The sequence below is a fragment of the Fundulus heteroclitus genome, unplaced genomic scaffold (assembly GCF_011125445.2).
Source record: "Fundulus heteroclitus isolate FHET01 unplaced genomic scaffold, MU-UCD_Fhet_4.1 scaffold_215, whole genome shotgun sequence".
NCBI classification, from domain to species: domain Eukaryota; kingdom Metazoa; phylum Chordata; class Actinopteri; order Cyprinodontiformes; family Fundulidae; genus Fundulus; species Fundulus heteroclitus.
This window is the reverse complement of record NW_023396627.1, coordinates 177191-203996: the sequence shown is the minus strand read 5'-3', so window position 1 is coordinate 203996 and position 26806 is coordinate 177191. Positions and strand designations below refer to the sequence as shown.

The following is a 26806-nucleotide window of genomic DNA, read 5'->3' as shown; positions in this document are numbered from 1 at the left end:
GAAATCTTAAGTAGAAATGTAAACAACTTTCAGAAACACAAACATTCAGAGAAAATGTGAAAACAACTGTCAAAAAAAAAAAAGGTTTGCTTCTATGCAAGAACTAATGGATTTTTTAAAGGCCTCAAAAATCTGTGTAAGTAAAATGGATAAAAGGTATTTTGTTTATTAGAATCTTCTTGCTACAACTGTAAACTTTCCTCAGACCAATTGGATGTTACTGGTTGATTTGCAGTAAGATCACATGTATAACACAGGACAAAGAAAGTTTTTTTGGGGTATGCATTTAACCTAACAGAATGTTTTCCAATTTGTGTCAAATGTACCATTTTGAACAAACACCTCCTAGGTATTTTGCGTTATTGGCTTCAAACCTGTTGGGACACTCTGAAGACGTGGTAGATTAAAAAACGTTATTAAAGGTTTGTGTTTTTGTCAAAGGCCAGTGGCATTACCTGGCTTCAAACTTTGACTTCTCACCACTAAATACAAATTTATTATATCTCTCTTATAAAAGGTGAGCTGGGATTTGCCAATCAAGAATCCTTATTGGCACCATGTGTTACCGTGATAACTTTTGTTGAGGCGGACACTGACTCAGATACAGGCAGACACTACAGACATAGTATTTTCAAACTTTTATTATATGAATAGATTCAGTTCATTGCACTAGCCAAACACACTTACTGAGAAGCTTGGAACGTGCAAATTAGTCTTTAGGATCAGCTGAGACTTGTACTGAGTTCCAAAAGTCTGACTGCAGTTCGACAGATACATAAGACATTTACGCTTTTCCACCCTAAACACGCCCATCTAAATCCTGTCCAATCATGGTACAGTAGTCGGACACCCTGTAAGCAAAGGTTCTGCCTAGAGGTTGTGGCGAGAACAAACAGGCAAAGCCTCCAAGACAGAGCTGAGAGAACAAAATGACGTCATTCGCTGCGGGACTGACACAGGTTGTCTTGAGTATTTAGTGGCCTTAACATGTAAAAACCCACAATCTTCTCAGCAGGGGGCGATAGCCCTTACAGTTTGTAGAAATAATCTGTTTTTGAGTCTGTTGGTTTTGGATTTACTGTTCCTAGATTGTTTACCTTTTGGCTGTGGGTCAAACAGTGCATTGCTTGTGTTGGTTGGATCAGTGACAATGAATCTGGCCATTCTCTGGACTCGTGCTGCATAAACCATGTCCAGATCTTGTAGACAGCATCACACAATCCCCTGTGCTATACTCACCACCTGTGTTCAAGTCCATTCTCTCCTGCACTGTGCAGCTCCTATACCAAACGGTTATGCTGAGATAAGATAAGATAAGATAGTCTTTATTGATCTCACAATGGAGAAATTCACTCGTCACATCGGCTCATACAAGAAGGTGCAGGTGGAGGCATAAAGAACCTTCCATTGTAGCTCTTAGTTAAGTCCAGAATTAACTCTGGACTTAATTCTGAGTCCAGAATCAGAATTAAGTTTATCGCCAAGTAGGTTTGAACTTACAAGGAATTTGACTTGGTGTTGATGGTGCAGACAAAATAAAATAGAATAGATATATACAGAAGCTATACACACAGTAGACTGTGTGTTAATGTAATGTAGAAGCTTGTAAGTCTTGAACAGGGGAGAGGCAGTGTCAAAGGTCACGGGCGGCTCTTGGCCTTGTTGGTAATGCTGGTAGCAGATGGGAAGAAACTGTTCTTGTGGCGTGAGGTTTTGGTCCAGATGGACTGCAGCCTCCTGCCAGAGGGAAGTGTCTGAAATAGTTTGTGACTGGGGTGCGAGGGATCAGCCACAATCTTCCCTGCACGCCTCAGAATCCTGGAGGTGTACAGGTCCTGGAGAGATAGAAGATTGCAGCCAATCACTTTCTCTGCAGACCGGATGACACGCTGCAGTCTGCCTTTGTTCTTGGTGGTGGCACCAGCGTACCGGATGGTGATGGAGGAGGTGAGGATGGACTCAATGAGTAGAAAGGAGTAGAAGTGCACCATCATTGTCCTTGGCAGGTTGAATTTCTAAAGCTGCTGCAAGGAAGTACATCCTCTGCGGGGCTTTCTTGGTGAGGGAGTTGATGTTCAGCTCCCACTTCAGGTCCTGGGCGATGATAAAAAAAAAAGTTCAACAGAAAGTTCAGCAGATTGAGCATCTGAAAATAACTTCTTTGGTAAGCGTATCTATATAGTTGGTCTCTCTTTTAATCAGTGGTATTTCCACCTGTCGCTATGTCATCTGTCAGCGTTTATTCCCTCACTTAGTAACTTAGCTGATAAATGTGGGCAACCAACCAGGGATATAAGTCGCTATTAAGTTTTTATTTAGATCACGAAGAGCCAGAGGCCAGAGAAAGGTGATTCTCAGATAACTTTTTATGAAACACAGCTTAAAATCCTCCTGTCGATCTATGGACTCATTTTTACTCCAACCCCAAAAACACCTGCCAGACAGGCAGCCAAGATTATCTTCAACCATATTTAATTTTACGCAAAGTTTAACATCTGTGCATATGTTACTTCCAGCAGTATCTGATAGGGAAACTCGGCTCGACGCAACACAGGGTGATTGGGGTGTGTGGGTGAGGGGGGGGGGGGGGGGGGGGGGGGGCTGGTGACTATCTCCAGCAGTCCATGGTCGAGAGGCGGGGGACACAGGATACATCCTAGACAGGTCTTCAGTCACAGGTCTAAAATGTAACAGTTTAATTAACTTCCAAAAAGTTACATATTCCCTTTTTATAAACCTGTGAGTTGTGATAATTGTTCTGCAATAACGGGCAAAGCAGAGATTGATTATTGTATGATCTGTGTTAAATAAAAATGTATAACAACATCAAAGTATTGGTTATGCGGCCCGCATTGTCCCTCTCAAGAATCCTATTGTCCCACATTTGCTCATTTGAGATCTGGTCACCCTATGTGAAACAGCAACAGAACCGAGGCACCTGTATCCATGGCAGACCGTGTGTGTAACCACAAAGTCCCAGTTTTAGTTCGTTTTAAATCACTTCCCTGTTATCTTCAGTATTTCAGTAGTGTGGTTCCCCTTTTATTGTAATATAACATTTTATTTATAAGCCCCCTAAGATCACCCTATGGATAAGTATGGTACTAAATAAAATAAGATAAATATCATAGCAAATAATTTGAAGTTGAATTCACTTGGATAGATATGAAAGTAAGAAATTTACGAAAGGACAGGGTTATGGTTGGCCTTGTATTCATAGGATTGATTTATATTGAATGTGACATGGAGACATTGGCGTTAATGTACAGATGTGAAGTAGATAATGTAATGATGCAAGCTGCTGTCTTTTGTACTGGTTGCAGTTTATGGAGGGTTTTCTGGGGGACGGAGAGGGAAGGGAGTTGAAATTGTAAAGTTGAGAGGTGAGTGGACTGTGAACCAGTTTGGCAAAAGTGTGAAGGAAGAACTTACTTGATGCTGCAAAGATGAAACTAAGTTAACCAGGTGATGTTATGGATGTGGAAAGTGAAGAAGAGGATGGAGAGGACTAACCAGGATGATGTCAAGGGTCTGAAACTGAAAGGTGGGAGGGATACAGGAATTATCAATGCCTATTTTAAAATGGCCAGATTTGATTAAAGTTGACTTTGCACAATAAGCAAGTGAGGTATGTAATGTGGCATGATGTCCACGGCCCTGGGAATATATGGGCTAACTAGAAAGATTTTCAGTCAAACTGATTATTTTTGTTTTAACTCGTGACATGTATTATAAACCTGGTGGCCCGCCAGGCTTATAATACGCTGGGGGAAACCCTGATCACTCTGATTCATGGGTTAAAGTTCTTCGTTGCTGCAACAGATTTCCGTCAATTGGAAAAGGAGAGCATAAGATAGATCCGCCTGGTTCCGTTTAGACTTTTTATTCAAGGTTTTAAACTGAAGCTGCGCTCAACCAATGAAAACTGGCAGATCTGGGACATCTAGCCAATCAGAAAGAGTCTAGGATAGGGGTGTGCGATATGACGATTTAAGACCGTGTTACGATCTGCACCTCTGACGATCTGTAATTATTAAGAGACCAGTTTTATCAGGATCCACAGAACTGTAGTGCTGCTGTATTTCTCCCCTCCCCCTCATGTGCGTCGGCCAAGGTAGCTACAACAAGCGGGAGGCATGGCAGCAGCTGAAAGCGAGGATTTTGTTCCGAAAAGAAATGCTTCGTCCATCATATGGAACTGGTTTGGCTTCACTTCTGACGATAAAGAACAAAAAAACATTACATGCAAAGTCTGCAAGGAGAGCGTCAAGGCAAGTGACGGCAACACAACGAACCTGTTTAATCATCTGAAACGAAGGCATCCTAAACAGTATAACGAGAGCCTGGTGGCTAAAGCTAAAAAGCCGACTGCAGCTTCAGCAGCGACCGGTCCTTCTCCCAAGCAGCAAACGTTAACAGATTCATTTACAAAACTTACTCCCTACGATAAAGGCAGTAAACGGTGGAACAGCGTGACTGAAGCGGTGACGTTTCACTTGGTGAAAGATTAATGTCCTCTACAAACCGTAGAAGGAGTGGGATTTAATAAAATGTTAAACGTTTTGGATCCACGCTACGAGTTGCCCAGCCGCAAGTATTTTTCAAACACCGCTATTCCACGTATGTACGCTGAATGCAGAGAGAAAGTTTTACAAAATATTAAAAATGTGCAGTTTTTTGCCACCACAAGCTGTTACTTTTTAAGAGGCAAATTTCTGTTCCTATTTCATCAGAATTGCTGGACAAGTTTTGCACAACATATTTGCACTAGTTAAAGCTGTATTTATATCCCTAATATGAAGATTGTTTATTGATTTATCATAGATTGCACATTACATCTTGACTTGCACTATATTTGCTGTTCCATAATAGTTTTTGTTTCTAAAGACTTTAGAAATTATACAAATCTATTGTTTAATGTAATATTTTTTTAAAAACTCAAGTTAGTTTCTGTGTGCTTTCTTTTTTCTTTTATTTTATTAGACCAGTCCAGATTTTAAAGGAATAAAACTGCACTAAGATACAGTTAGAATTTTTATTTATTTTTACTGTAGTTACTTGAAAAATGTGACTAATTTGTAATTGTTTTACTCAGGAGTTATTGCATTTTTATAATCTTTGGTGTGTTTACAATATAGAAATAAAAAAAAATAAGTTTGCTAGCAATGCTTTGATCCTCTAATTTTAATAAACTTGTTCATTTATTTAATTTTTCTCTTCTTTGCATGTAATTGAAGTTATGTTGGTCGTATCTAAAAAATCGTGATAAAATCGAGATCACAATAATATAATCAAAAAATCGTGATATTTTATTTTTGCCATATCGCCCAGCCCTAGTCTAGGACAGGTCTTTGCAAAGCCGACGTCTGCCAGTCTGAGGTTTGTCGGTGGAAGAACAAACTGACCACAGATGGAATGAATGAAAGTAGTGGTGGTCAAATTCTTCAGACCAGGACTGTGAAACTAAAGCCCGGAGAAACTGAAAACCCCCCACATGGAAAGGCTCAGAGAGGGCCTTTGAGGTGTGATGGTAAAGGGCCTAATGCTGGTGTATGGTCTCACGGTCTGCTGCTGTAAAGACCCCCGAGGTGTTTTTCCACTTAGCTGTCCATTAAAATCACAGAATACAGCTTTCTCTCAAAAAAATCTTAAAAATCTAGATCTGCCAGATTTTATAATATTTTTGAGTATTACTTTATTAAATTTTAAAGGAGAAGTCCGGTCAAAATCAGAATTCAAACTGCTGAAAGTACTTTAAATATAAAACTACCACATACTGTGCAATAAATTATACGTTTTTTTTAATTATGAATAATTTTAATTTAATCATGTTTATGTGGAGGAACCCATCTTGGTCAAGAATAGTACTGTCACCTCCCATTTTGTGACGTCATTCAGCGGACCCACTGTTGAGAAAGTCCCAACACTCTGTTGTTTGTCATGACGCACTATTTTCCAAGATGGCGACGACTGGTGCTCTGTACGAAGCAGAGAGTGATGAAGTACTTAGTGACAGTGATGGGAGCTTCCGTGGAACTATCATCATCTGATAGCGATATGGATTTTTTTTTAGAAGAGTTTCTTGACAGAACCCGAACTTATTTCCAGTGCAAACTCAGTCGGGTCCCCCTATATATATATATATATATATATATATATATATATATATATATATATATATATATATATATATATATATATATATATATATATATATATATATATATAATTAGTGCTGTCAGTTAAACGCGTTATTAACGGCGTTAACGTAAACCCATTTTAACACCGACAATTTTTTTGTCGCCGTTAATCGCGCGTCGTGTCAAAACACACACACCGTTCCCTAATGTTTTTCACCCCGCTGCGCTCTCCGGACTGTGTTTCTTTTACCCTCGGCGCTTTCCGTAGTTTTAAGAGTGCTAGAAAACTGTAGCAAAACAGACCCGCGCTGCCCTCACTGTTGTTTCTTTTACCCTCGGACACATGCGACTTTGGGCTTCTTTTTTCTAAAAGCGCTTCTAAATTTCATGAGTCACGGGTTCCAGCACATGCAGTGCAAACTCAGTCACCACATGTGATGTGGTATCCCTCCGCCCCTCTGGTCGGTAACCATCCCCGCAAATTCTAAATTAGAATTTCTAAATTCCAAAATAACTTACCGAAAATCCTCGCTCTCATGTCATGTTCAAAACATTCTTCTTCGAAATGGTCGCTGCATATGACGTGTTTTCTCTCTGGCCAGAAGTTAGATGGCAAATCCGCTTTCTTCAAGTTGGCAATCCAGCAATGAGCCCGGTGACTCATGAATCAGAAAGTTGAAATAAGCAAGGTTTTTTCTACTTTTACCAGTTGTGTTGGAACATCCAATGGCCACGCACGCGGGCATTGTTGCCGTAACAATAGCTCTTGCGAATGTCAGTGGTGAAGTCCTCTGAAAATTCGAAAAAAATGTTGATGATCGCAGCTGTGTAGAACGGCTCCTATTGACTTTGCTTGGAAAGAGCGGAGAAATGCTGTCGCTGCTCCGCTTTTCCACGTCGCAGGATGTGATGTCAGACGGCCCTTACTGCCCAAATATGGGCAGTGATGGCCGCCCCCATACACAGTGATCCAGACGACAATTTATGTTTTTATTTTCTTATTGATTAAAGATAAGTTCATTAAATAACCACAAACGTATTAGTTTTAGTTATAGCTAATGGTCCCCTGATTTTTCCTTGTTGACCGGATTTCCCCTTTAGTTGTACAGTCTGATTCTGAACCACTCATGATGTCTATCTAGTAGGAGTTCGATTCAGTGCCAATACAAAGGCTTTGGTTTTCATTTAGTAAAAAGTAGAAAGACAAAAATGATTGAAGTTTCTGTTGAGATTTTGTAAATACTTATTTTCATGCCCAGGTAAACAAATGAATGTGATCTCACATTTCTGAGCCGATAAACATTACAATTAGCACATTATCAAGAACTACTTTGTACAATGTGCAAAAAGAGAATATCAGGAAACTGTTCTGTATAAACAATACCCCTAATCAGGGCTCTGTCGCTCTTGAGGTCTAGCCATCACAGGTCAAAGCGACTCTTTCTGCCGACTTTAACGACTCCAAAACGGAAAAATGTTCACTTTCGTGTGTTTCGGTAAGGCAACTTAAGTCAATGTCATGTGTTGGTATTGCGTAGTGTGGTTCCAGTGTCTTTAAAATATTTTTCAAACCCTGGATTTCAACAACACTGTATGGTTGTACGTCTTTGCAAATCAACACGGCTACAGACTTTGTGATTTTTCTGTGCGCGGACAGAGCTTGCCGCCAGTTTAGAGGTAAATGATTTGTCGATTTGCGTCTGTTTGGCGTCAACAGTTCTAGCCACAGGTTGTTGTAGAGCCGATACAACAACTGATATCTGATTAAGTGTGCAAATTTGTTGTGTTACTGCAGTTTTTTTTATTCTGTATGGCGCAGCTTACAAACCACCTTGCTTTTGTGGATTTCCTGAGTTCAGGATTTACACGTGAATCCAAAATGAGCCCAGACATCGGACTTAAAAGTTAATGCTTATAATAGTTGATGTATAATAGTTGATAGTTCATGCAAACAGTTTCAGTATATTGAAGTAATCACACCACATGAAATAAATGCGTCCTTTTTCAGTTGTAACAACAGAAAAAAACTGACAAAGGATGCATTTATCCGGTTGGATCCCATGCTCCTCACAAGCAATACTATTACTGTCAAGGATAATATTTGGTCGTTTAGAACAGTTTCTCTTGAACGAGTGCCCCATGCTCCCCCGTTAGAACAGACTCCACCGATGGTCTTCATGGCCAGGAGAAAATAAATCTCCTCAATGCTCCCAACGTGGGACTTTTTAGTGCAGCCATCCTCAGCAATTGAGCCCGTTTACAAAACTCAGAAACATTTATCAAGGCAGTTAGAAATTTGTCGTGACTCTGAGCACGCTCTCGCCTGGCGGGAGTGTGAGTATATCTGCATATGAACGGCGATGACACTGAGCTGAAAGTAAAGGAATGACATATCCCACAGCAGCACTGTGGGATATGTAGGTCTGTGGTGCAGAGAGGCTGCAGGAGCTTGCGAGTTGCAGCTGCCTTGGGGACTTCTTCCCACCAAGCAGTTTATAGTGAAGTCACGTATGCCCTCGTAAAATTAAGCTCTGTACTAGAGGGTGACACGGGAGTGGATTTTCACTCCTGTCCCATCCCACTCCCACTGAAAAAAGTCCTGTCCCGTCCCACTCCTGGTAAAATTACTCCCACTCCCATCCCGCTCCCATTCCGAATGACTCCCGCTTCTGCGCCACTCCCAGTCTTGTTGTCTTCTTTAAGTTTTCTGGCAATACATTAAACCTGAATGTCTATGAAGGGTCAGTTAAGTTCCTGTTTTAGCTGTAGTAAAGGCCAGTTAAAGTAAAAGGCATAATAATAATAAATAAATAATAAAAGTAACAAGGAAACAGACCATGCCTATCTTAGTTGAATAAACAAAATGTACAATGTTGCCTTTTACTAATTTGTTAAGTAATTGTTTCACATAAACAATGAAGTTAGTATTATATTTCAAATTGCTGAAACTAAAGAAAAATGCACCTACCAAGAGATCTATACTCAATTAAGAAAAAAGTGCATAAAAGCATTACTTTCACAATTTAGATAATGTACCTCAATGGTTCAAAAACTCAGTTTTGTAAAAGAAAAAGTTGAATATCATTCAAGCATATTTTTCCGTTGCAATAAAATATCCACAAACTAATTAGGGTTTACTATCAGAACCTATACATTCATCAAAGAATAAACAAATTTTTAGACAGACCTCTCAACTTTTATTACAAAATTGAGAGTGGGATTATGTTAATTTTCGGGGGTGATGCGGAGCTGGAGGCGGAGCTAACTGGACCCAGGAAAAACCGCTCCAGTCAGCTCCGTCTCATTTTTATCCGACCAGACATGGAAGTAGACATGTTTTACTTTTTTAAAAAAGTGAAAGAGAAGTCTTAACACATTGTTCAGTTAGTGGGTTAAAGCAGAAAAAACAGTACTGTTCAAATAATACTAAATAAAATAATAAAGTAGTTTTAAGTTATTGGCCGTATTATTACACTGTTGCACATTGGAAAATGAGTCTAGGAAACACATTTTACTAGCAGGGTACTGAGTGTTAACACCGTGACATTCAACTCTCGTCAAGTTTGTTAATATTTGCAACTTCAAAGTCACTCTGTGAGTTTAATAGATAAGTCTTTACTTCTGACTTTGCGTTGCAAATCCAACTTTTCCAGGCTGAGTTCAATTAAATTTTATTTGTATAGCGCCAATTCATGAAACATGTCATCTCAAGGCACTTTACAAAGTCAAATTCGATCATATTATACAGATTGGTCAAAAATGTCCTATATAAGGGAACCAGTTGATTGCTTCAAAGTCCCGACAAGCAGCATTCCCTCCTGGAGAAGCGTAGAGCTACAGGGAGAGTCGTCTGCATTGTCCATGGCTTTGCAGCAATCCCTCATACTGAGCACGCATGGAGCGACAGCGGAAAGAAAAACTTCCCATTAATGGGAAGGAAAAACCTCCAGCAGAACCAGAACCAGGCTCAGTATGAACGGTCATCTTCCTCGGCCGACTGGGGGTTAGAGAAGACAGAGCAGAGACACAACAAGACAGACAAAGAAGCACACATTGATCCAGTAATCTGTTCTACATTAGATGGTAATAGCGGGTGATCTGTCTTCTCTGGATTCTGCATTCTGTTTGTGAGCGCTGGTGGAAAAAAATAGACCGGAAGCACTGTTGGCTTCTGGGTCGTGTAGTTCTTTTGACTTGCATTATAGTTTAGGTTTCTTGAAGAAAAAAAACTACAAAATGACAGCGCCGATCCTACATTTTTGATTTTCTATTTAAATTTTTTGGCATCGATCCTAATTTATTGTACCTGCTATTGGTTTACTCCCGCTCTCGTCTGCTCCCGTTGATATTTAATCCTGTACCGTCCCAATCACGTGATATTTACTAATGCTGACTCCCATCCCGTGGGATTCCGGCAGGAATCACGTGACCCGCGGGATTCCCGAAAAAATGTCAGCCTCTACTCTGTACGTCACCGTCCGCGGACTCATGTCCGCCTTATTACGTGGGAGCCTACAGACAAATAGCTCGGATGCAATCTGGCAAGACCGATATCATTCATTCCGAAGATAAATTATTCGCAAGTGTTACACAAAGAATTTTAATTTTGTTTTTATAGCAATGATTCACAATACTTGTAGTCATCTCAAGGTCCTTTATATAAAAACAAAAACAAATCTTATTTCTGTGTGGAAACGTGGTCAATTTAATCTATATATAGACATATTTGTGAAGACAGAGCAGACATTTAAAGTATCCGAGCAGTGGTTCAGCACGACTTTATGTTTAAGAAAAATAAAATGCTTTAATGGCAGCAGTAGCTCTTGTTGGTGGCCTTATCAGGAGAAAATCATAGCTAATCAGATATGTTCTGAGCCAATAGTGTCATAACTAGCATTTCTGTAAGCTGTAGTGTAATTACTGTATGGTGAACAACTTGCATTCTCTTTACGTCTTCTTCTAGATGATCAGCAGAATTGAATATGTACACACGAAGAACTTCATCCATAGAGATATCAAACCGGATAACTTCCTCATGGGTATCGGCCGTCACTGTAACAAGGTAAGTTTTTGCAGCCCATATGCATACTTTTTGTATATGGCACATAGAAGATCTATGTAGAGCTTGTGGCAAAAACCTGTATGCAAATTATTGTCTAATTACAATTTAATTTACCTTTTGATGTATAGTTTTTGTAAGCCAGAATTTTGTCATAATTTTAACGTGGGCTGGGAGAAATGGAGAAACTGCCTATGCTGTCATTAGCTTAATTTTACACTGGGGTAAGGGCTATGCAACAGCCTACTGAGTGATTAGAAAGACACCCTGACAATAATTAGGGACTCTGTGTTTAGAAAAGACAGAAAACAGGGCTCAAAACAGAGAAATGCTATTCACTGAAAAATTCTGAGCAATCCCTAAAGTTCTGATGAAACAAAAAGAAAGCAACCACGTAAAAACTTGGAATGGATTAAGACTGGAATCCGTTTGATCTCATCAAACTTCCTTTGACAGACTGATGAATAACCAGACTTGGAGTTAATGGTGTCTCTGTCATGACAGTCAGCACTAGTCAACAAAGCTGTGGATTTTATGTTTTGGACTACTGCTCTTTAGATGATAGAAGAGTTACCTGATTGAAATATTTATTCTTTTCACAAATGAGGTGCCTATTTAAGGAATTGAATATGTTCAGAAACAAAGTAAGTTCAAAGGAGGGGGGGGAGGGTAACAAGATGCCCCAATAGCAGCCCCTCAGATCAGCTGCACATATGCACATGAAAACTTTTAGAGTAGAACTCTAGTTTAGGGGTGTCCAAACATTTCGGTACATGGGCCAAAATTGTCAAGTCAATGGAACTCGAGGGCCAAAAAATTAACACAATTTTTTTTTAAACAAAAAGATTTGTTAATTGTTTACCTGGTGTACAAAATATGATAATTTTAAGAGTCAGATTTTTTTTGTAGGAAATGAATGCGTACCGTATTTTTCGGACTATAAAGCACACTTAAAATCCTTACGTTTTCTCAAAAATTGATTGTGCGCCTTATAATCCGGTACGTCTTATATATGATTACTGTTGTGCTTACTGACTGATTTTATGTGGTACAATGTGCTCAAAAATCATTTAAAATGTGTAAGGACGACTTTGGTAAGTAACAAAAATGGATATTCGGAGCATTACAGTACACTGTGTCACCACCTGATCGGACCCCTGAGCAGTCTACAAGACTGCCTGACTGTAATATCTAAACTAGAAGTGTATTCATGTAAGGCAGCCCACGCCCGGAGTACGCGCTAGCACCAATAAACCAACTAAGTTAATTCAATATAAAAGTTACATTTATTTTGGCTTTATGTTAGAAACAAGGCAGTGTAGTCCAACTACTGTCATCCCAAGAGCTATGCTTCCTCCTGAGAGGAAAGCATAGCTCTTCCTCTTAGGAAAGAGCTGTGTACGCGGATGGGGAAAGTGATATTACACACTTGGGGGAAAAATATTTAATGCGGCTTATAATCCGGTGCACCTTATAGTCCGTAAAATACGGTAAATCATTGTAGATCATTAAATTAAATAAGGGTTTTGCTCATTTGTTGTTTTTAAAAGATGGTGATCCAGTTTGCTTATTATTTTGAATAATTTAATTTTGCTCTTTAAAGATAATAAACTTTACTCTTTTTGGTCTAGCAATATAAGAATAGTATAGAATAGTGGAATATAATATAAGAATAGTGGGTCAGTTCTTTGAAAACACTAATTTAGCCAATTTTAACAATTTAATTCAAAGCAGATTTTAATGCGCCAAAGTCTGCATTTTGAGTAATTAAATGTCATTGGATAGATGTTACTATGAAATTAAAGATAATTCCAAAAGTATGTTTTATTAAAAGATGAATATTTTCTGTTGAATTTAACATATTCAACTATAGGATTTTAACTTTTCCGTAATAATTTTGCTTTAATTTAAAACTAAAATCTAACGTCTGCATTAGCCACCTGTGCTGGTGTACCAAATCTTTCTTTACATGCAGTCGGGGGGCGACCCAAAATCAGTACAGTGGCCACAAATGCTTAGTATGCACAAAAATTTCTTGAAATGTTTTTTCCACCAAAAAGAGTTCACGTTGTAACCTGTGCTGTGAAAAAAACAGTTAAATTCAGAGTCGGTTGGGAGTTGCATTACATCACGCCATTCTAAAAGTCTCAATTTGTTTGATCCTCACTATTTTGTTTTTGTAAAATACAAAAAAATATTTATCCTCAATATCCCTAAAAACAGTTGCTCTAATACATCACCTTAGTATGTTAATGGTGGTGCTTTTGAATGCTTCAGTCCTAATCAGCTGATCTTTCATCTACAACAGCAGCTGGAAAACAGGAGTTCAGAACGGCTTATTAATATGTCCATCATCTGGACATATTAATAAACAGTAGCTGTGTTTACATGCAAATTTGTTTTGATCAAACTGAAAAGGAAAATCTGAATTCTCATTTATATGGGCACAAAATCCATTTTTTTTATTTTATTTTTTTTATTTAATATTGATTTAAATATTTCCATATTGATTTATTTTGTATTAAGTAAAAGTACATAATTATTTCTGAATACATGTTACATCAATGCTTTAAGTGGGCTGTTAAAGTCTTTTTAACCTATAATTGTAACTTAATTTTAGAAAACATGAAAGGGAGCATGGCATTAAAGAAAAATTACATTTAAAATCAGATTGAATAATTTAAAATAAATGTTCAAAATTCTTTATGATTGTAATTTATGGTAGTGGGAATCAAACATATATGATATTATCAAAATAAAAATTAGCCCACCTTTAGACATGGCATGGGGACTCAAAAGGCACCGAATAGTAGGAATGACCTGCTCTCCACTCTTACCAGTACTGGGTCTCTCAGATTTTTTTTTTTTAGCAGTGCACAGTGCTTTAAGTGGGGTAGTATGCACTGGTACACAGTACCAGCACTTTGAAATTTTACCCCTCAGCGTATCGGGACTTGTTTTCTAGTGAGCGGTGTGTACCGGGACTCCTACCTGCATCCCAGCCCCCCTGCTGACCTCTCCAGAGTTCACTGCTTGTAGCCTATTTGTTGATTTAAAAACATTGCCTCATAAAAAACCTGTTGCCTTGGGCGCTCAACACTTGCCATGCATTCAAGTGGATGTAGGCACTTAGCATGATAGAGGGAAAGCCGAGAAAAATTATCACAGCTTTGATGTCTACCTGGCACCAGGAGGGCTCAAAGAGGACCCGAACTGGAGCAGAGTTGAATGATAACTCTGCACAGTCCTTCACTACACAAGAAGACTGAGTTTGGACTCGGATGGCCTTAGAGCGCCAAACGGGGAACCTGCTCCTTCAAAAATGCCTTTGTAAGAGCAGGGATGGTGCTAGGCATTTGGGGACCCCGAGTACAATTGCTGTGTGGTGCCCCCCGTGGGGAAATTAACAATAATGCAGCGAGGTGGATCACGCCATCTTCCAGTTTGCATCTTTGTTCATACATTTGGGACCAAGGCTGTGGGAGCTTTTGCCAAGACAAAAAGTTATTAAAATGGTGAATAAATGTGTTTGGAACTTTTTGGTGATTCAGACCAGTAATGCAGTGTAAATTACATTGCTCTGTATATTGTTTGTGTGTTCTAGTCCTCACCAGTTGGGCCCTGTTGAAAAAAAAAAAAGTAAAGAAATACACGTTTTATAAAATGTATGAAATTTAATACATTGCCTGAATCCACACCACATAAAACAAACTACCAAAAAGACAGCTATCACAGGCACACAAAGTGAGCGAGGTGAATAAGTGACTGAAGCTGTGTGTGAATCAAATTCAGGGTGTTATGTCAGTGCAACAGTTTCAGAGACAAAATAGACTACTTTAAAAACTGTATTTACGTGACGAGGCAGCAGCAGCAGCTGTAGTGTGTCTGTGAGACAGCGCTGAAGAAAGTAGGAACCCTCATAGCGGCTCTCGCTGCTCAATACAGTGCCTCTAGAGTGAGTGATTCCAGAACAACTGGTGCTTTCGACAAAAGTTGCTAAAAGACGTTGCTAGAGACTTTTTTTTTTTTTTGAAAAGGTATCTGAAAAGTCACAAATATAGCACTGCGAGCTGTCAGACCTCACCCAGCTTGAGCTTCCTTTGGAGCAGTGAATTTCAGACACATCTAGTTGTAAATTAAAGCTTTATTTAGATATTTTTTACATCAGCCATGGCAGGAGCTAGGAGAACACGTTTATACAACTTATGTTTAACCGTAGTGAAATGATTTTTAGTAGTATGATTTTCAGGCTTAATTATTGGCTGAACCAGGGGAGCGAGTTTCAGACGTTTCCCTGGATAAAGCCTCTGCAGAGCAACTAGAGCGTCCAAACAACACCACTGTTTTAGCCGGGGGAAAGTGGCAATTTTTTTATGACTTTGATAGGGGACTTATACAGGCAGCGGGCTGCTCTGTCAGTGGAGGGAGTGTTATGCTTGTTCAAGCTACTTTCTGCGGGACAACTCTACGACAGCACTCTGTTGCTCCCCCCGTGTGCGTTACACAGAAAGATGGACGGGCTCCTTTCAGTGTAAAATGAGAGAAAGCCTCAATAAATCCATGGATCTGAGGCCGCTCATCACGGTATAAAAAGCTGAAGAGTCCTCTTTCTTTTTTTACACTCCAGGCATGGCTTTAAAATAATAAAATTATATTTTGGTTTCATCCACTCTGTTCATACAGGGTTTTCACATTAAAAAGCATTGTTATTAAATCAAATCCTTTTAAATTAAGGCCTTAAATGGCATTAGATTTGATTAAACTGCAATGCTCCGAATATCCATTGAGCGGAGTGGCTTTGTTGCTTACCAAAGTCGTACTTACACATTTTAACTGATTTTTGTGCACATTGTACCACATAAAATCAGTCAGTAAGCACAACAGTAATCATATATAAGGCGTACCGGATTATAAGGCGCACAATCAATTTTTGAGAAAATGTAAGGATTTTAAGTGTGCTTTATAGTCCGAAAAATACGGTACGCATTCATTTCCTACAAAAAAAAAAATCTGACTCTTAAAATTATCATATTTTGTACACCAGGTAAACAATTTACAAATCTTTTAGCATTAAAATTTTTTTTTTTTCCAAGAAAAATATGTTTATAAAAACAGTTTTGTCAAATGTTTAACAGTTTCATCAGATATATGCGATATAATTGGTTCAGCGTGTTTCTGTAGAACCAAACACGCGGAACTACTTCCGGTTGGTCGTAAAGCCGCATGTTTGGAAAAGAAGCGTGCTTCTTGCAAATTTCAACAAAAGTGGCTGGAACTGAGGAATTTGTGAGATGGCTGCAACCCTTCAATGGTAAAGATTGATGAAAGATTTTGCCGTGTTTGTAAATAAATAAATAAATAAATAAATTAAACTTGGCACATTGGGTGTCAGTGCTTTACGGTCTCACAATGCAGTCATACAGCCACTGATCAGCTACAAGGGGCAGACAACAGCTAACAATGTCAAGTTACTTTTCTGTAACCAACACAGTCAAGTTTCCAGTAGCTACTGCAACAACTTCAACAAGCACAGCAGCAGCTGGAGCAAGCACTACCGGCACTAACGTCAGAACATCAGATGGTCTCCGGATTTTGGCATATACCAAATCTTTTGCCTGTGGAAAGGACAAAACTGGCTACATTTTAAAGTTTGGACTTGCCACACACTTCAAAAACAAGCAGTTAACAATGCAGGACCATTTGTACTGATGTTTGATGATACTGTTGAGGCCCAGAGACTAGTCTGTGACCACATTAGAGCTTGTGGGGAGGTTCTCAAAGGGCTTCTTACAAAACTACTACTGTCATCTGTAGCCTCTGCCAGGATCAGGTATAGGATCTACCTTGATGAAGAAAGACAGAAAAGAGAGGGTGCACTTGATGGACTCAAAGGAAAAGCTTTGGAAAATGAGCTTGAAGAACCGAAAAAGAAGAAATATATGTTGGCAGGGGTGTGTCAGCCTTCAGACGGATAGTGATCAACTAGCTGTGCAGGCGGAAAACAAATCTAGCACACTTCTGGCACAAATGATAACAAAATCTAATATTCTAAGAGGTACAAGGACAAATGCAGTGAACTGAAAAATGTTGAGTCACAACTCAAATCAAAAGTGAACCAACTAAGACACATGAATTAATCCTCTTTCAAAAGTATCATTTGTAATTGATGTACCAGGTTCTGTAGCATTTGACACTCTGTCATTTTTGTAGCAGGCGTTTTTGTATCCACTGTTCAGTTTAATTCCAATTAATTTGTAGTGCTATATCCTAAAATCTACTCTAGGCATTTATTACACTGAGTTTGTGTGTGTGTGTGCGTGTGTGTGGGGGAGAGTTCTAACCACTCTAAAAAAAACAGTGTTTTGTACTCTTACGTTACTGTGCTTACATTAAAAGCCAGACGGGCCTGTAGCCATTACTTTTTAGGTAATGTTGGGGGGTTGTCATTGTTCAGTCATTTGGGTTCAGAGCGATTTAGATTTCTTAAATCAGAAGTTATGGCTTTTTTTTTTTTTTGCATTTGTGTTGTCTCCCATCTATGGGTTTTTAATACAGCATATAAATCACAATATATTATGTATTGTGATGAACCAAAATGTCTATTAATTGTAGGGAATATTGCCCAGCTGAAGGGTGAAAATAAAGAAAGTGTCCTTACAAGAGTGTTTTCTTTATGCAGTTCAGTCATGTTAAAATGTTCATGTTCTGGGCTATGAGCTTAAAAAGTTGATAATTTAGTGGCTGAAGTTGTAGTACAGGCATATAATGTAATGCACGCAAAGTAATTAGAAATATTTCTGAATACGTATGTTTTGTAAGTGAAAATGCAGACACAGAATACCTTGTTTTAGTGTATATGTGGGCAGTGGGTGTCACACTGCATGTGTTCGTTATGTGTATAACAAATGTTCTTCTGAGAGAAATGTTTGTGTGTATTTGTGGCATAGCTGGTGACCACTAACCTGACAACAGCCAGCTGCATGTATCGCTCCGCCTAGCTCCACTCACATACATCTGGGACACGGCTCATTGAAAATGATTTCCCCAACCAAATTTTTGGTCTGGCCAATCAGGACGCAGGGCGGGTGTTTCATGGATGTGACGTAGTGGAGAAGCCACCGTGAGATTCCAACAACAATGGCGGCTCGCATCGAGGAAGCAAGCGTTAGCATTGATGCTGCTATTTCTTCCGTGTTGTCCAATCTACCTAATATTGTTTCATTAAAAGAACATCAGAGAACGGCTCTGAAGGCTTTTGTTGGTGGAAACCATGTTTTCGCCCTTCTCCCGACCGGATTTGGCAAGTTTTGTTTTCCGGGGCGCGTACGCGGACGCGCCCCGGAGCGGTTAGCGGTTAGCGCGAACCATATTGGGAGGCTTAGTCCTCAACGCGGTCGGCGCGGGATCGACTCTGACCCGCGGCGCTTTGCCGCCTGTCTTCCCCCTCTTCCTGTCAGCTCACTGTCAATAAAAGGTGTGCCACTACAGTGTTTCCCGCAGGAATTTGCTTATGCGAGGCGGACCGACTCGGGGGGGGGGGGGGGGGGCGACACGTTTTCCGCGGCCGCCTCGCCAAGATAGCGCTGCGGGAAACCCTGCACTAGAGCCGCAAACACATAAAAAAAAATAAAAAAAGTTTTTTTTTCCGGCGTCGGTCTCATCAGCGTCACGGGTTAGCTTCGGTGTGACTGGTTGAAATAGCACGTCGATAAAGATGACAGACAAGTGGCTTATCCAATCATATGCAAGGAGTTTTGATAAGGCCCAGCCTTCAGTAAAGGCAATGCCTATGGCGGTGTCCCAGATGTATGTGAGTGGAGCTAGGCGGAGCGAGACATACAGCTGGCTGTTGTCAGGTTAGGTGACCACTGCTTTTAAAGGTAAATAGCCACGTAGTATGCTTACAAAAGACCATTACCCGTTTGATCATGATAAATGAAGGTTATATACACCAAGCCTGCATCTTGATAGTGTTTCGATAGTCCTTTTTTTAGCCGAAAGATGATTCGCTCTCGGGCGTGATTAACAAATATAAACAAACTTGCCGACATCAAGTGGCTGTATCACAGAATTATCATAATGCTGGTTTCCTTAATTTATAAATCAATTTTAATTTATGCCGGACTGAGCCTGACACTCTGCAATGCCTTGAAATAAAGCGACAGCTTGGCGCGATCGAAGACCAACCATTATTAATTGAACATACCCATCTATAGCAACTTTAAGAGTCTCATATTAGAACATTTACTTATGTCAATCCACTCTGTGATCACGTCTGAGCATCGGCAGGTTTAGCGTCCGCTTCAGTGAACACCAATGGTCATACTGTATTCCTAGCAACATTCCAGTCTTTTCCCTCTTAAAATCATATTTATTTTGCGCTTTTTTACACTTGATCTTGGACCTTTCTTCATTGTTTCGCTGAGAAATGCTAATAGCAGTTAGCTGCTTCCTTGTTTTAACCCCTGCTGCACATGCACACTACGTACTTCTGTTAAATAAACACAAAAGGCTTTATTTACATCTACTAACAAATTGAGCAAAAACATAGCATAAAACATCAAAATAATTAATATGCTTAGGGCTGGGTATTTTGACCAAAGTCCGGAATCAAATCGATTTTGAGTCATACAGCTCTGAATCAATTAATTACGATCAAGTTCGATTTGATTCAATCTGCTCTTACAATAATGAAAGTGGCTCAACTCTTACAAAATACACATGTATTTAATTTTTTTTTCTCCTCACATTAAACACAGTGCAAACCAAGTGCAGACATGTAAATTGGACAGTTTAAACTTGGGATGTAAACAAAACTGTCTCATGTCTCAAAAGTGCAAATTTGTAGAGCGTATTGCAAGTGAAACTGAACTTCAACTACAACTTTCCATCACTGCAATTTGCATTAAAGCATTTTCTTTTTTAAGGGCCAAAAAAATACTGGCAACTAAACACAAAGTAAATTAAAATGTCAAGTCTAATTATTGTCTTTTAACTTCTCACTAATTGTGAGATTTTTGTGAAGGAAAATGAGCTCATTGACATGATCTGTGTTTAGGCAGCTCCTTTTTGCAGTGACAATGTCACCAGCTGTTGAAAATACCCTCTCCGATGCAATACTGGTCCCTCCGTTTCCGTTTTCTTTCGCTTATCTGGGGTCTGGTCGCGGGGGTAGCAGCTTCAGTAGGGAGGCCCAGATGTCCCTCTCCCCCAGCTCCTCCGGGGGAATCCCAAGGCGTTCGCAGGCCAGCCGGGAGACATAGTCCCTCCAGCAATGTCACCAGCTGTTGAAAATACCCTCTCCGATGCAATACTGGTCCCTTTGTGACAAATATGATTTGTAAGGCGAGCCAACAGTGGATACTCCCTTTCATTTGACCTCCAGCTGACACTACATACAAAGTGTCCTTCTGTCCAACATATCTTAAAAAAATTTAACGGTATGAGTGGGGATAAATACATGATGGAATACGAGTCGTTGACTGCTAAGAAAAAACTAAGAAAATGCACATATATAAAAGATAAAAATAAAATATGAGATGCCTTGTCCCCAAGTTATTCTTCAGAGCAGCCTTTAAGTCCCCCACTACAGCGCTGTCTGGGGGTGAAGGCATCCTGAAGCAGAGCGAAAAGTGGGACAATGACAGAGTTGGTTGCTTTTCCTCCGACATTGCTAATGTAGCTTCCTTCATCGGTTTCAACACCCAGACCAAATCTTAAGCAATCGTTACACCCCCCTCTGTTAAGGTGCACAAATCATTTTCATTCCTGCACACGTGTTGTGAAAGGATAGTAGCAGTTGTTGCTCTAAAAAGCGTGCCAGCATGTCAAGTGCACTGTTCCATCTCATTACAACAGCAAGTGTTAGCTTGTGCATTGGTAGTTGAAGCAGCTTCTGTTTTTCTTTTAGTATGTAGTTTGCCATTGTACTCTGGTGAAAGAACGTTTCTATACACCTCACACAATCAAGCAGATGTGACACAGCAGGGATTTTAAGACCTGTTTGTAAGGCTAAGTTCAGTGTGTGCGCGAAGCAGCTGACATGCCTTAGTTGCATTATCTCCACTGCACAAATCATATTTGCAGTTTTGTCCGTAACAACTGCTGGGCATTTGCTGGTCAAACCCAATGAGTTCAACAAAGAAGACCATGCTAAGCAAGCAGCAGATTAGAACAGCCAGAGGAGCGGATCACAGCGGCTGAGACACGGATCCATAGATGAGAAGAAGCAGTGACTGAGCTGCTCAAACTCCATGCTCAACTTGCCAAAATGGTAGATTTGGAAAGTCGCGCAAGACAGGATTGTATTCGCATTTACAATGTGAAAGAAGGGCTTGAAGTTAACAACCAGTCTATGAATGTATTTGAGGAACACTTGCTACGAAAAAACCATCGTCTGTAGATTTGAGAGGGGAGCGGTCCTTTATTAGACAAATTTTTTTATTTAATTATAGCAGAAACTCAAAGCATTTTGATATGTGGGGAATATTTTCATGTATGATTGAATCTGGAGCTCAACTCCTCTAACCCCAGAGTAACTCAGCCGAAATTAATAAATAACAAATGATGTTGATCTGTGGAGACAACGTAATCCAACAAGGAAAGACTATACATTCTTCTAAAATCCACACTCCCTCTTCTGTAGAATTGATTATTATTTTGTTTTAGTAAATGTCTCCCCAGGGTGTCTGATTGCACAATAGGGTGCATGGACTTATTGGACCGAGAATCTCCCACTTGAAAATTTAGCTAGCTGTGCCCTCTCACCCAATAAACACAGTCTAGGACAAAGAGGTAAAGTTTTTCCTATACAATCACTTAGAATTTGTATCACCAGTAGCCAGAAAGGTTTGACTGGACATTCCCACAAACTATGCATACGAGTTTCAGTATCTTCACGGCACTTACAACATAATGAATTACTCATAAGACCCAATCTATGCAGTTTTGCTGGAGTCCAGTAGTATCTTATACTGTATACATTTACCTCTGCATTCTCTTAGATTCATTTTAGATTCATTCTCTTAGATTCATTTTCCATTTTCAAATATAATTTTAGACCATTCTTCATCCTTTTATCACACTTCCAAATTCATTTTCCTGTAAAATTTTTAAAGCTTTACTGTTATAGCCAAGTGCAGAGTTAATTCTCCTGTAAAATGTCGTAGCTCGATGATGATGAGATGGTAAAGGTTGTGGTAATGACTTCACACAGTTCCTTATCCGAAGATATTTCCAAAAGTGTCCTTTCCCCTTCAGGGAGCACTTTTGTAATATCTCATTATGACATCAATACTCCATCCTAAAGATTACCCAGTGTACATATTTTGTGATCATACCAATTCCTCCAGTAGATTGGTGCCTTCCCAATAAAAATGTGTTCCACCACAATGAATACAGCTGTTTGAAACGCGACAATTTAGACAGTTTATGTGCCTTCATCCAAATTTCCTTTAAATATAGCATAATGGGATTCACAATTTCACCTGCAATTTGAGAAAGGCATTCTACAGGAGTAAATTGGCCAGACAGATTTCGCAATAACTACCCAGTGTAGATGGTCTCGCCCCGTCCAGTTTGAAGCAGTAGTATATCAAAAGAGATATAATACAACCTAGGGTCTGGCAAACCCAGCCAAACTCCATCCCTTGGTAAACACAATTTACAGGATTTCCGCAGGTCATTTAAAAAGCATTAAGTCATTAATTTTTATTTTTATTTTTTTTAATTAAGGCCTTGGCATTAAAAGTCATTGTGATTATCGGTGGCATTATTTTTTTTCTGAAAAAGTACGTTCACAAAAACAGTTTTGTCAGATATATCAGATTTATATAACCGATTCCGCGTGTTTGCGCGGAACCAAACACGCTGAACTGCTTCTGGTTGATCGTAAAGCTGTATGTTTTTACAATGTTCGGAAAAGAAGCTTGAGGCGGAGAAAGGGCTAGAGAATGGGGAAAATGCAAATTTCAACAAAAGTTGGTTGAAAAAGAGCTTTACGATCTCACATGTAGTTCAGGGTATACGCTGGTATACGGTGTATACCCACTTATTTTTCAGTCAGCATTGCCTATACCAACTTCTGGAGCGATATTTGTGCCTTTTTGAATGAGTGGGCAGTGATACAGGTATTCAGCATTTAAACATCACGCGCATGCGCTCAAATCTGATAACTCTTCTCAACCCACTATCCTCGCGCTCTCGACCTGATTCTTCCAGGCTCAACACCAGCTGTGCGCTCGCTGGAGTCTGTGCGCTCGTGACTTCAAAAACTGTCCACCTCACCAGCCAATCACAGACAGGTTTCTTTCCCTCCAATCAGACTTGCTTGCAAATAATGCATTCAGATGGATTAAATCAAAATGCTGCAGCTTTTGGCAGAAATCATTAAACATAGCGGTGGGATTGAAGAAAAAACAACCAATAAACAATTTAATATTTTAGCCTAAAATATTTAGTTTAAAATAAATCCTTGAGTTACTAAGTGAGGTGTGAAAAATGTTTTTGTCTCTTTTCCTTCCAGCTTCTGGGAAGTGATGCAAAAGTTTCTTGTGATCATAATCATTGTCATCATTATTTAAATACCACTTTAACACGAGGTAAAACAAAATAACATCAAATAAAATGACTTGGGTAAAGACTCAACAGTTTAAAACAAGAACAACAACAAGAACAAGAACAAAAACGACAACAACAAATCAAACATAATGGAACCAGCCGGGACAGAAGAAATACGAGTTCCAAGATAAGTTGAGAAAGATAAAATCTCCGTAAGGTTGAAGGCCAATGAGTAAAAATAGGTTTTAAGAAAGGTTTTACAACTGGACAGTGGAGGGGCATGTCAAATGTACAAAGGTAAGGCGTTCTATAACTTAGGGGGACCCAATAGAGAAGACCCTGTTCCCTCTAAGCTTCTGCTCAGAACTGTGAATGACTGAGCAGTTGGTCAGCAGACGTGAATGAGCAAGCAGGGGTGTAAAGGTGAAGGAGAAGCTCATTTAAGTAAGGTGGGCGAAGCTGTTTAAAACCTTAAAAACAAACAGAAGTTCTTTAAAGTGAACTTTAAGATAAACAGGCAACCAGTGAAGGGAGGCCAGGATAGGGTAATGTGCTTTATTTTATGTTTTTTCATTAAAAGGCGTGCAGCAGCGATTGAACCAGCCGCAGACATCTGAGTGAGGACTGACTTATTCAGTGATGAAGAAAATTACCCTAATCCAGCCATGATGAAATGAAGGCTTGGAGTAGTGTTTCCATATTGTTGCCTTGAAAGAATAGGTTTTACCTTTGCTATGTTCCTTAAAAGATAAAAATGGCTTAACTGAGGTCATTTTTTGACTGTCAAGTTCAAAAATCACTGTCCATTTTAAAATTGAGGTTCCATCAAATCATATTGTTTAAATATAGATGGTGATTCTGTAGCTGGCAGCATTGTAACAGGATAATTGAACTGTGGAACCATTTTGACTACATTGACCCCAGAATGTCAGCTTAAGTTTTCCTTATTTGTCCAAATTAACATAAATTTTTTTTGTAAAATCGGTTTGAAACTTAGTGCTGACATTTCCTCTACATCTCTGCTCAATTTAATACCAAAGTATTTAATTCCCTTTGGAATCCATTTAAAACCAGATTTTGCCATCATGTTTCCAATGTAAACGGCAGATATAGGCATTGCCTCCGGTTAAGTCAAATTAATTTTGAGCAAGAATGGATTTTGTTCAATAAACGGGGTGTTGAGTGATTTATGTCCTCCCAATAGGACTAATATATCATCTGCGAAAAGTAGCAGTTTGTGTTGTTTCCCACCACTCTCTTGGCCTCTAATATTCACATCTCCTCTATGGCTACTGCTAGCGGCTCTAGTGAGATATTAAAGGATATCAAAGGTGAGAGAGGACACCCATGTCTTGTAGCTCTTTTCAAGCCAAAAATAAAGCGTCATAACCATATTGGTTATTACGGAAGCTTTGGGACATTTGTATAACATTTTGACCCACGTAACAGCAATCTTCTCATATGATCTACTGATGATCTATTTTTCAGGAATCCTACTTGATGAGTATTTATAATATCTGCCAAAACATTTTTCAAATGGATAGCTAATATCTTTGTTAAATTGTACAGTCTACGTTTAATAGACTAATGGGTTGATAGTTGGAGTGCTCTAATGGATCCCAACTTTTTTTTGGGAATAACAGTAATTAAGACCTCATCAAAAGTTGGAGCGTGGAGGAATTGTAATGTAAATGCTTCATTATATAGATTAATTAATACTGGAGCCTGAGTATCAATAAATTGTTTATAATATTCAATAGGGAATCCGTCTACCCCAGGCGTTTCCAGTTCTTCGTACCAGCTACAGATTTACAAACTTCAATTTCAGTTAAAGGGCCCTCTAATCTTTTTGTCTTCTGATTACAGTTTTAGAAGTTTATTTTGAGTAAGGAAATCATTGATTTCTTTATTATCCGGATATGAATCTAGAGTATATAAACCCTTATAATAATTCAGCAATACCTCATTAATTTCTTTAGTATCAGTTACAATTACATCTCCTTCTTTAATTGCAGGAATCGTGCTGTTTAAACTGTTTGGCAAGCAATTTGCCTGCCCCCCCCCCCCCCCCCCCTTCATAAAAAGATGTCTCCTCCCTTAAAATTTAAGTTTTATTGAAACTTAAATTTCAATAAATTTAAGTTTACAAATTAATTGAAATTTCAAATAAAAAAAAAACCTCAAGTAATCTAATCCTGTATTCCAGGTCTTTTATCCTGCTCATATCTTCCTTCTGCATATGCTATAATTTTACCATGAATGTATGCTTTAGATGCCTTCATTCAGTTCATCTGGTAGTACTACCTAAATAAATTTCCAGAAATGTCTGCAAGTCCTCTTTCAAAGATGAGCAAAGATTTTCATTCGACATTAGTGATGTTTTCAGTTCCCATCTACCCCTTCTCTCACTGTCATTATTGATATAAATCCCCAATTCTACAGCAGCGTGATAAGAAATAACATTTGTGTTAATTTTTCAAAATACATTCTTGGTTAGCTTGTTTGATATCAAAAAATATAAATTCTGGAATATGATTTATGACAATGAGAAAAGGTGGTTTCTTTCACGTTGATTGATCAATCATCAGGTGTCCACCAGACTGTTATCTTAACTTAGCATATGAATTGCAGCTCTGTCCTTAGTCTTTCTTGGGCCAGCAAAAGTGCTTTTATCGATAAATGGATGCCAAACCTGATTTAAAATCCCCAGCTAAATGGATATCCCCCTCCATTTCTCCCAAAATTATATTCACTTCCCAGATTTGGTGCATAAATCTTACACAACACAATAATTTTCCCATTAATTCAGGCTGCAAACAGAGCATTCTACCATCTTTATCCTTGTTTAACCAGAGTGAATGACTTATTCTTACATGTAAGAATAGCTACCCCATTGCGTTTACTTGGAAAAAGAACTACGAAAAACCTTTCTAGGTTGCTAGGTGACAGCCTATGGCAGCTCGACACTCACCCGTAAAGTTTATGTATGTGTAATAAAAAATCAATCAATCAATCAATTTTATTAGTCAACTGCAATTTGCATTACAAT

The 26806-nt window shown here is 39.0% G+C and overlaps 1 protein-coding gene across 4 annotated transcripts in view; it reads left to right on the top strand.

The window, feature by feature from the left end:
• The window catches only part of csnk1a1 (casein kinase 1, alpha 1), a 121100-nt gene that overhangs the window by 2327 nt on the left and 91967 nt on the right, over positions 1-26806 (top strand). For all 4 annotated transcript variants that reach the window (XM_012856640.3, XM_012856638.3, XM_012856641.3 and 1 more), the window contains exon 4: positions 11104-11202. In XM_012856640.3, coding sequence (XP_012712094.1) covers positions 11104-11202 — 99 coding nt within the window. The remainder of the gene's footprint in view (positions 1-11103; positions 11203-26806) is intronic.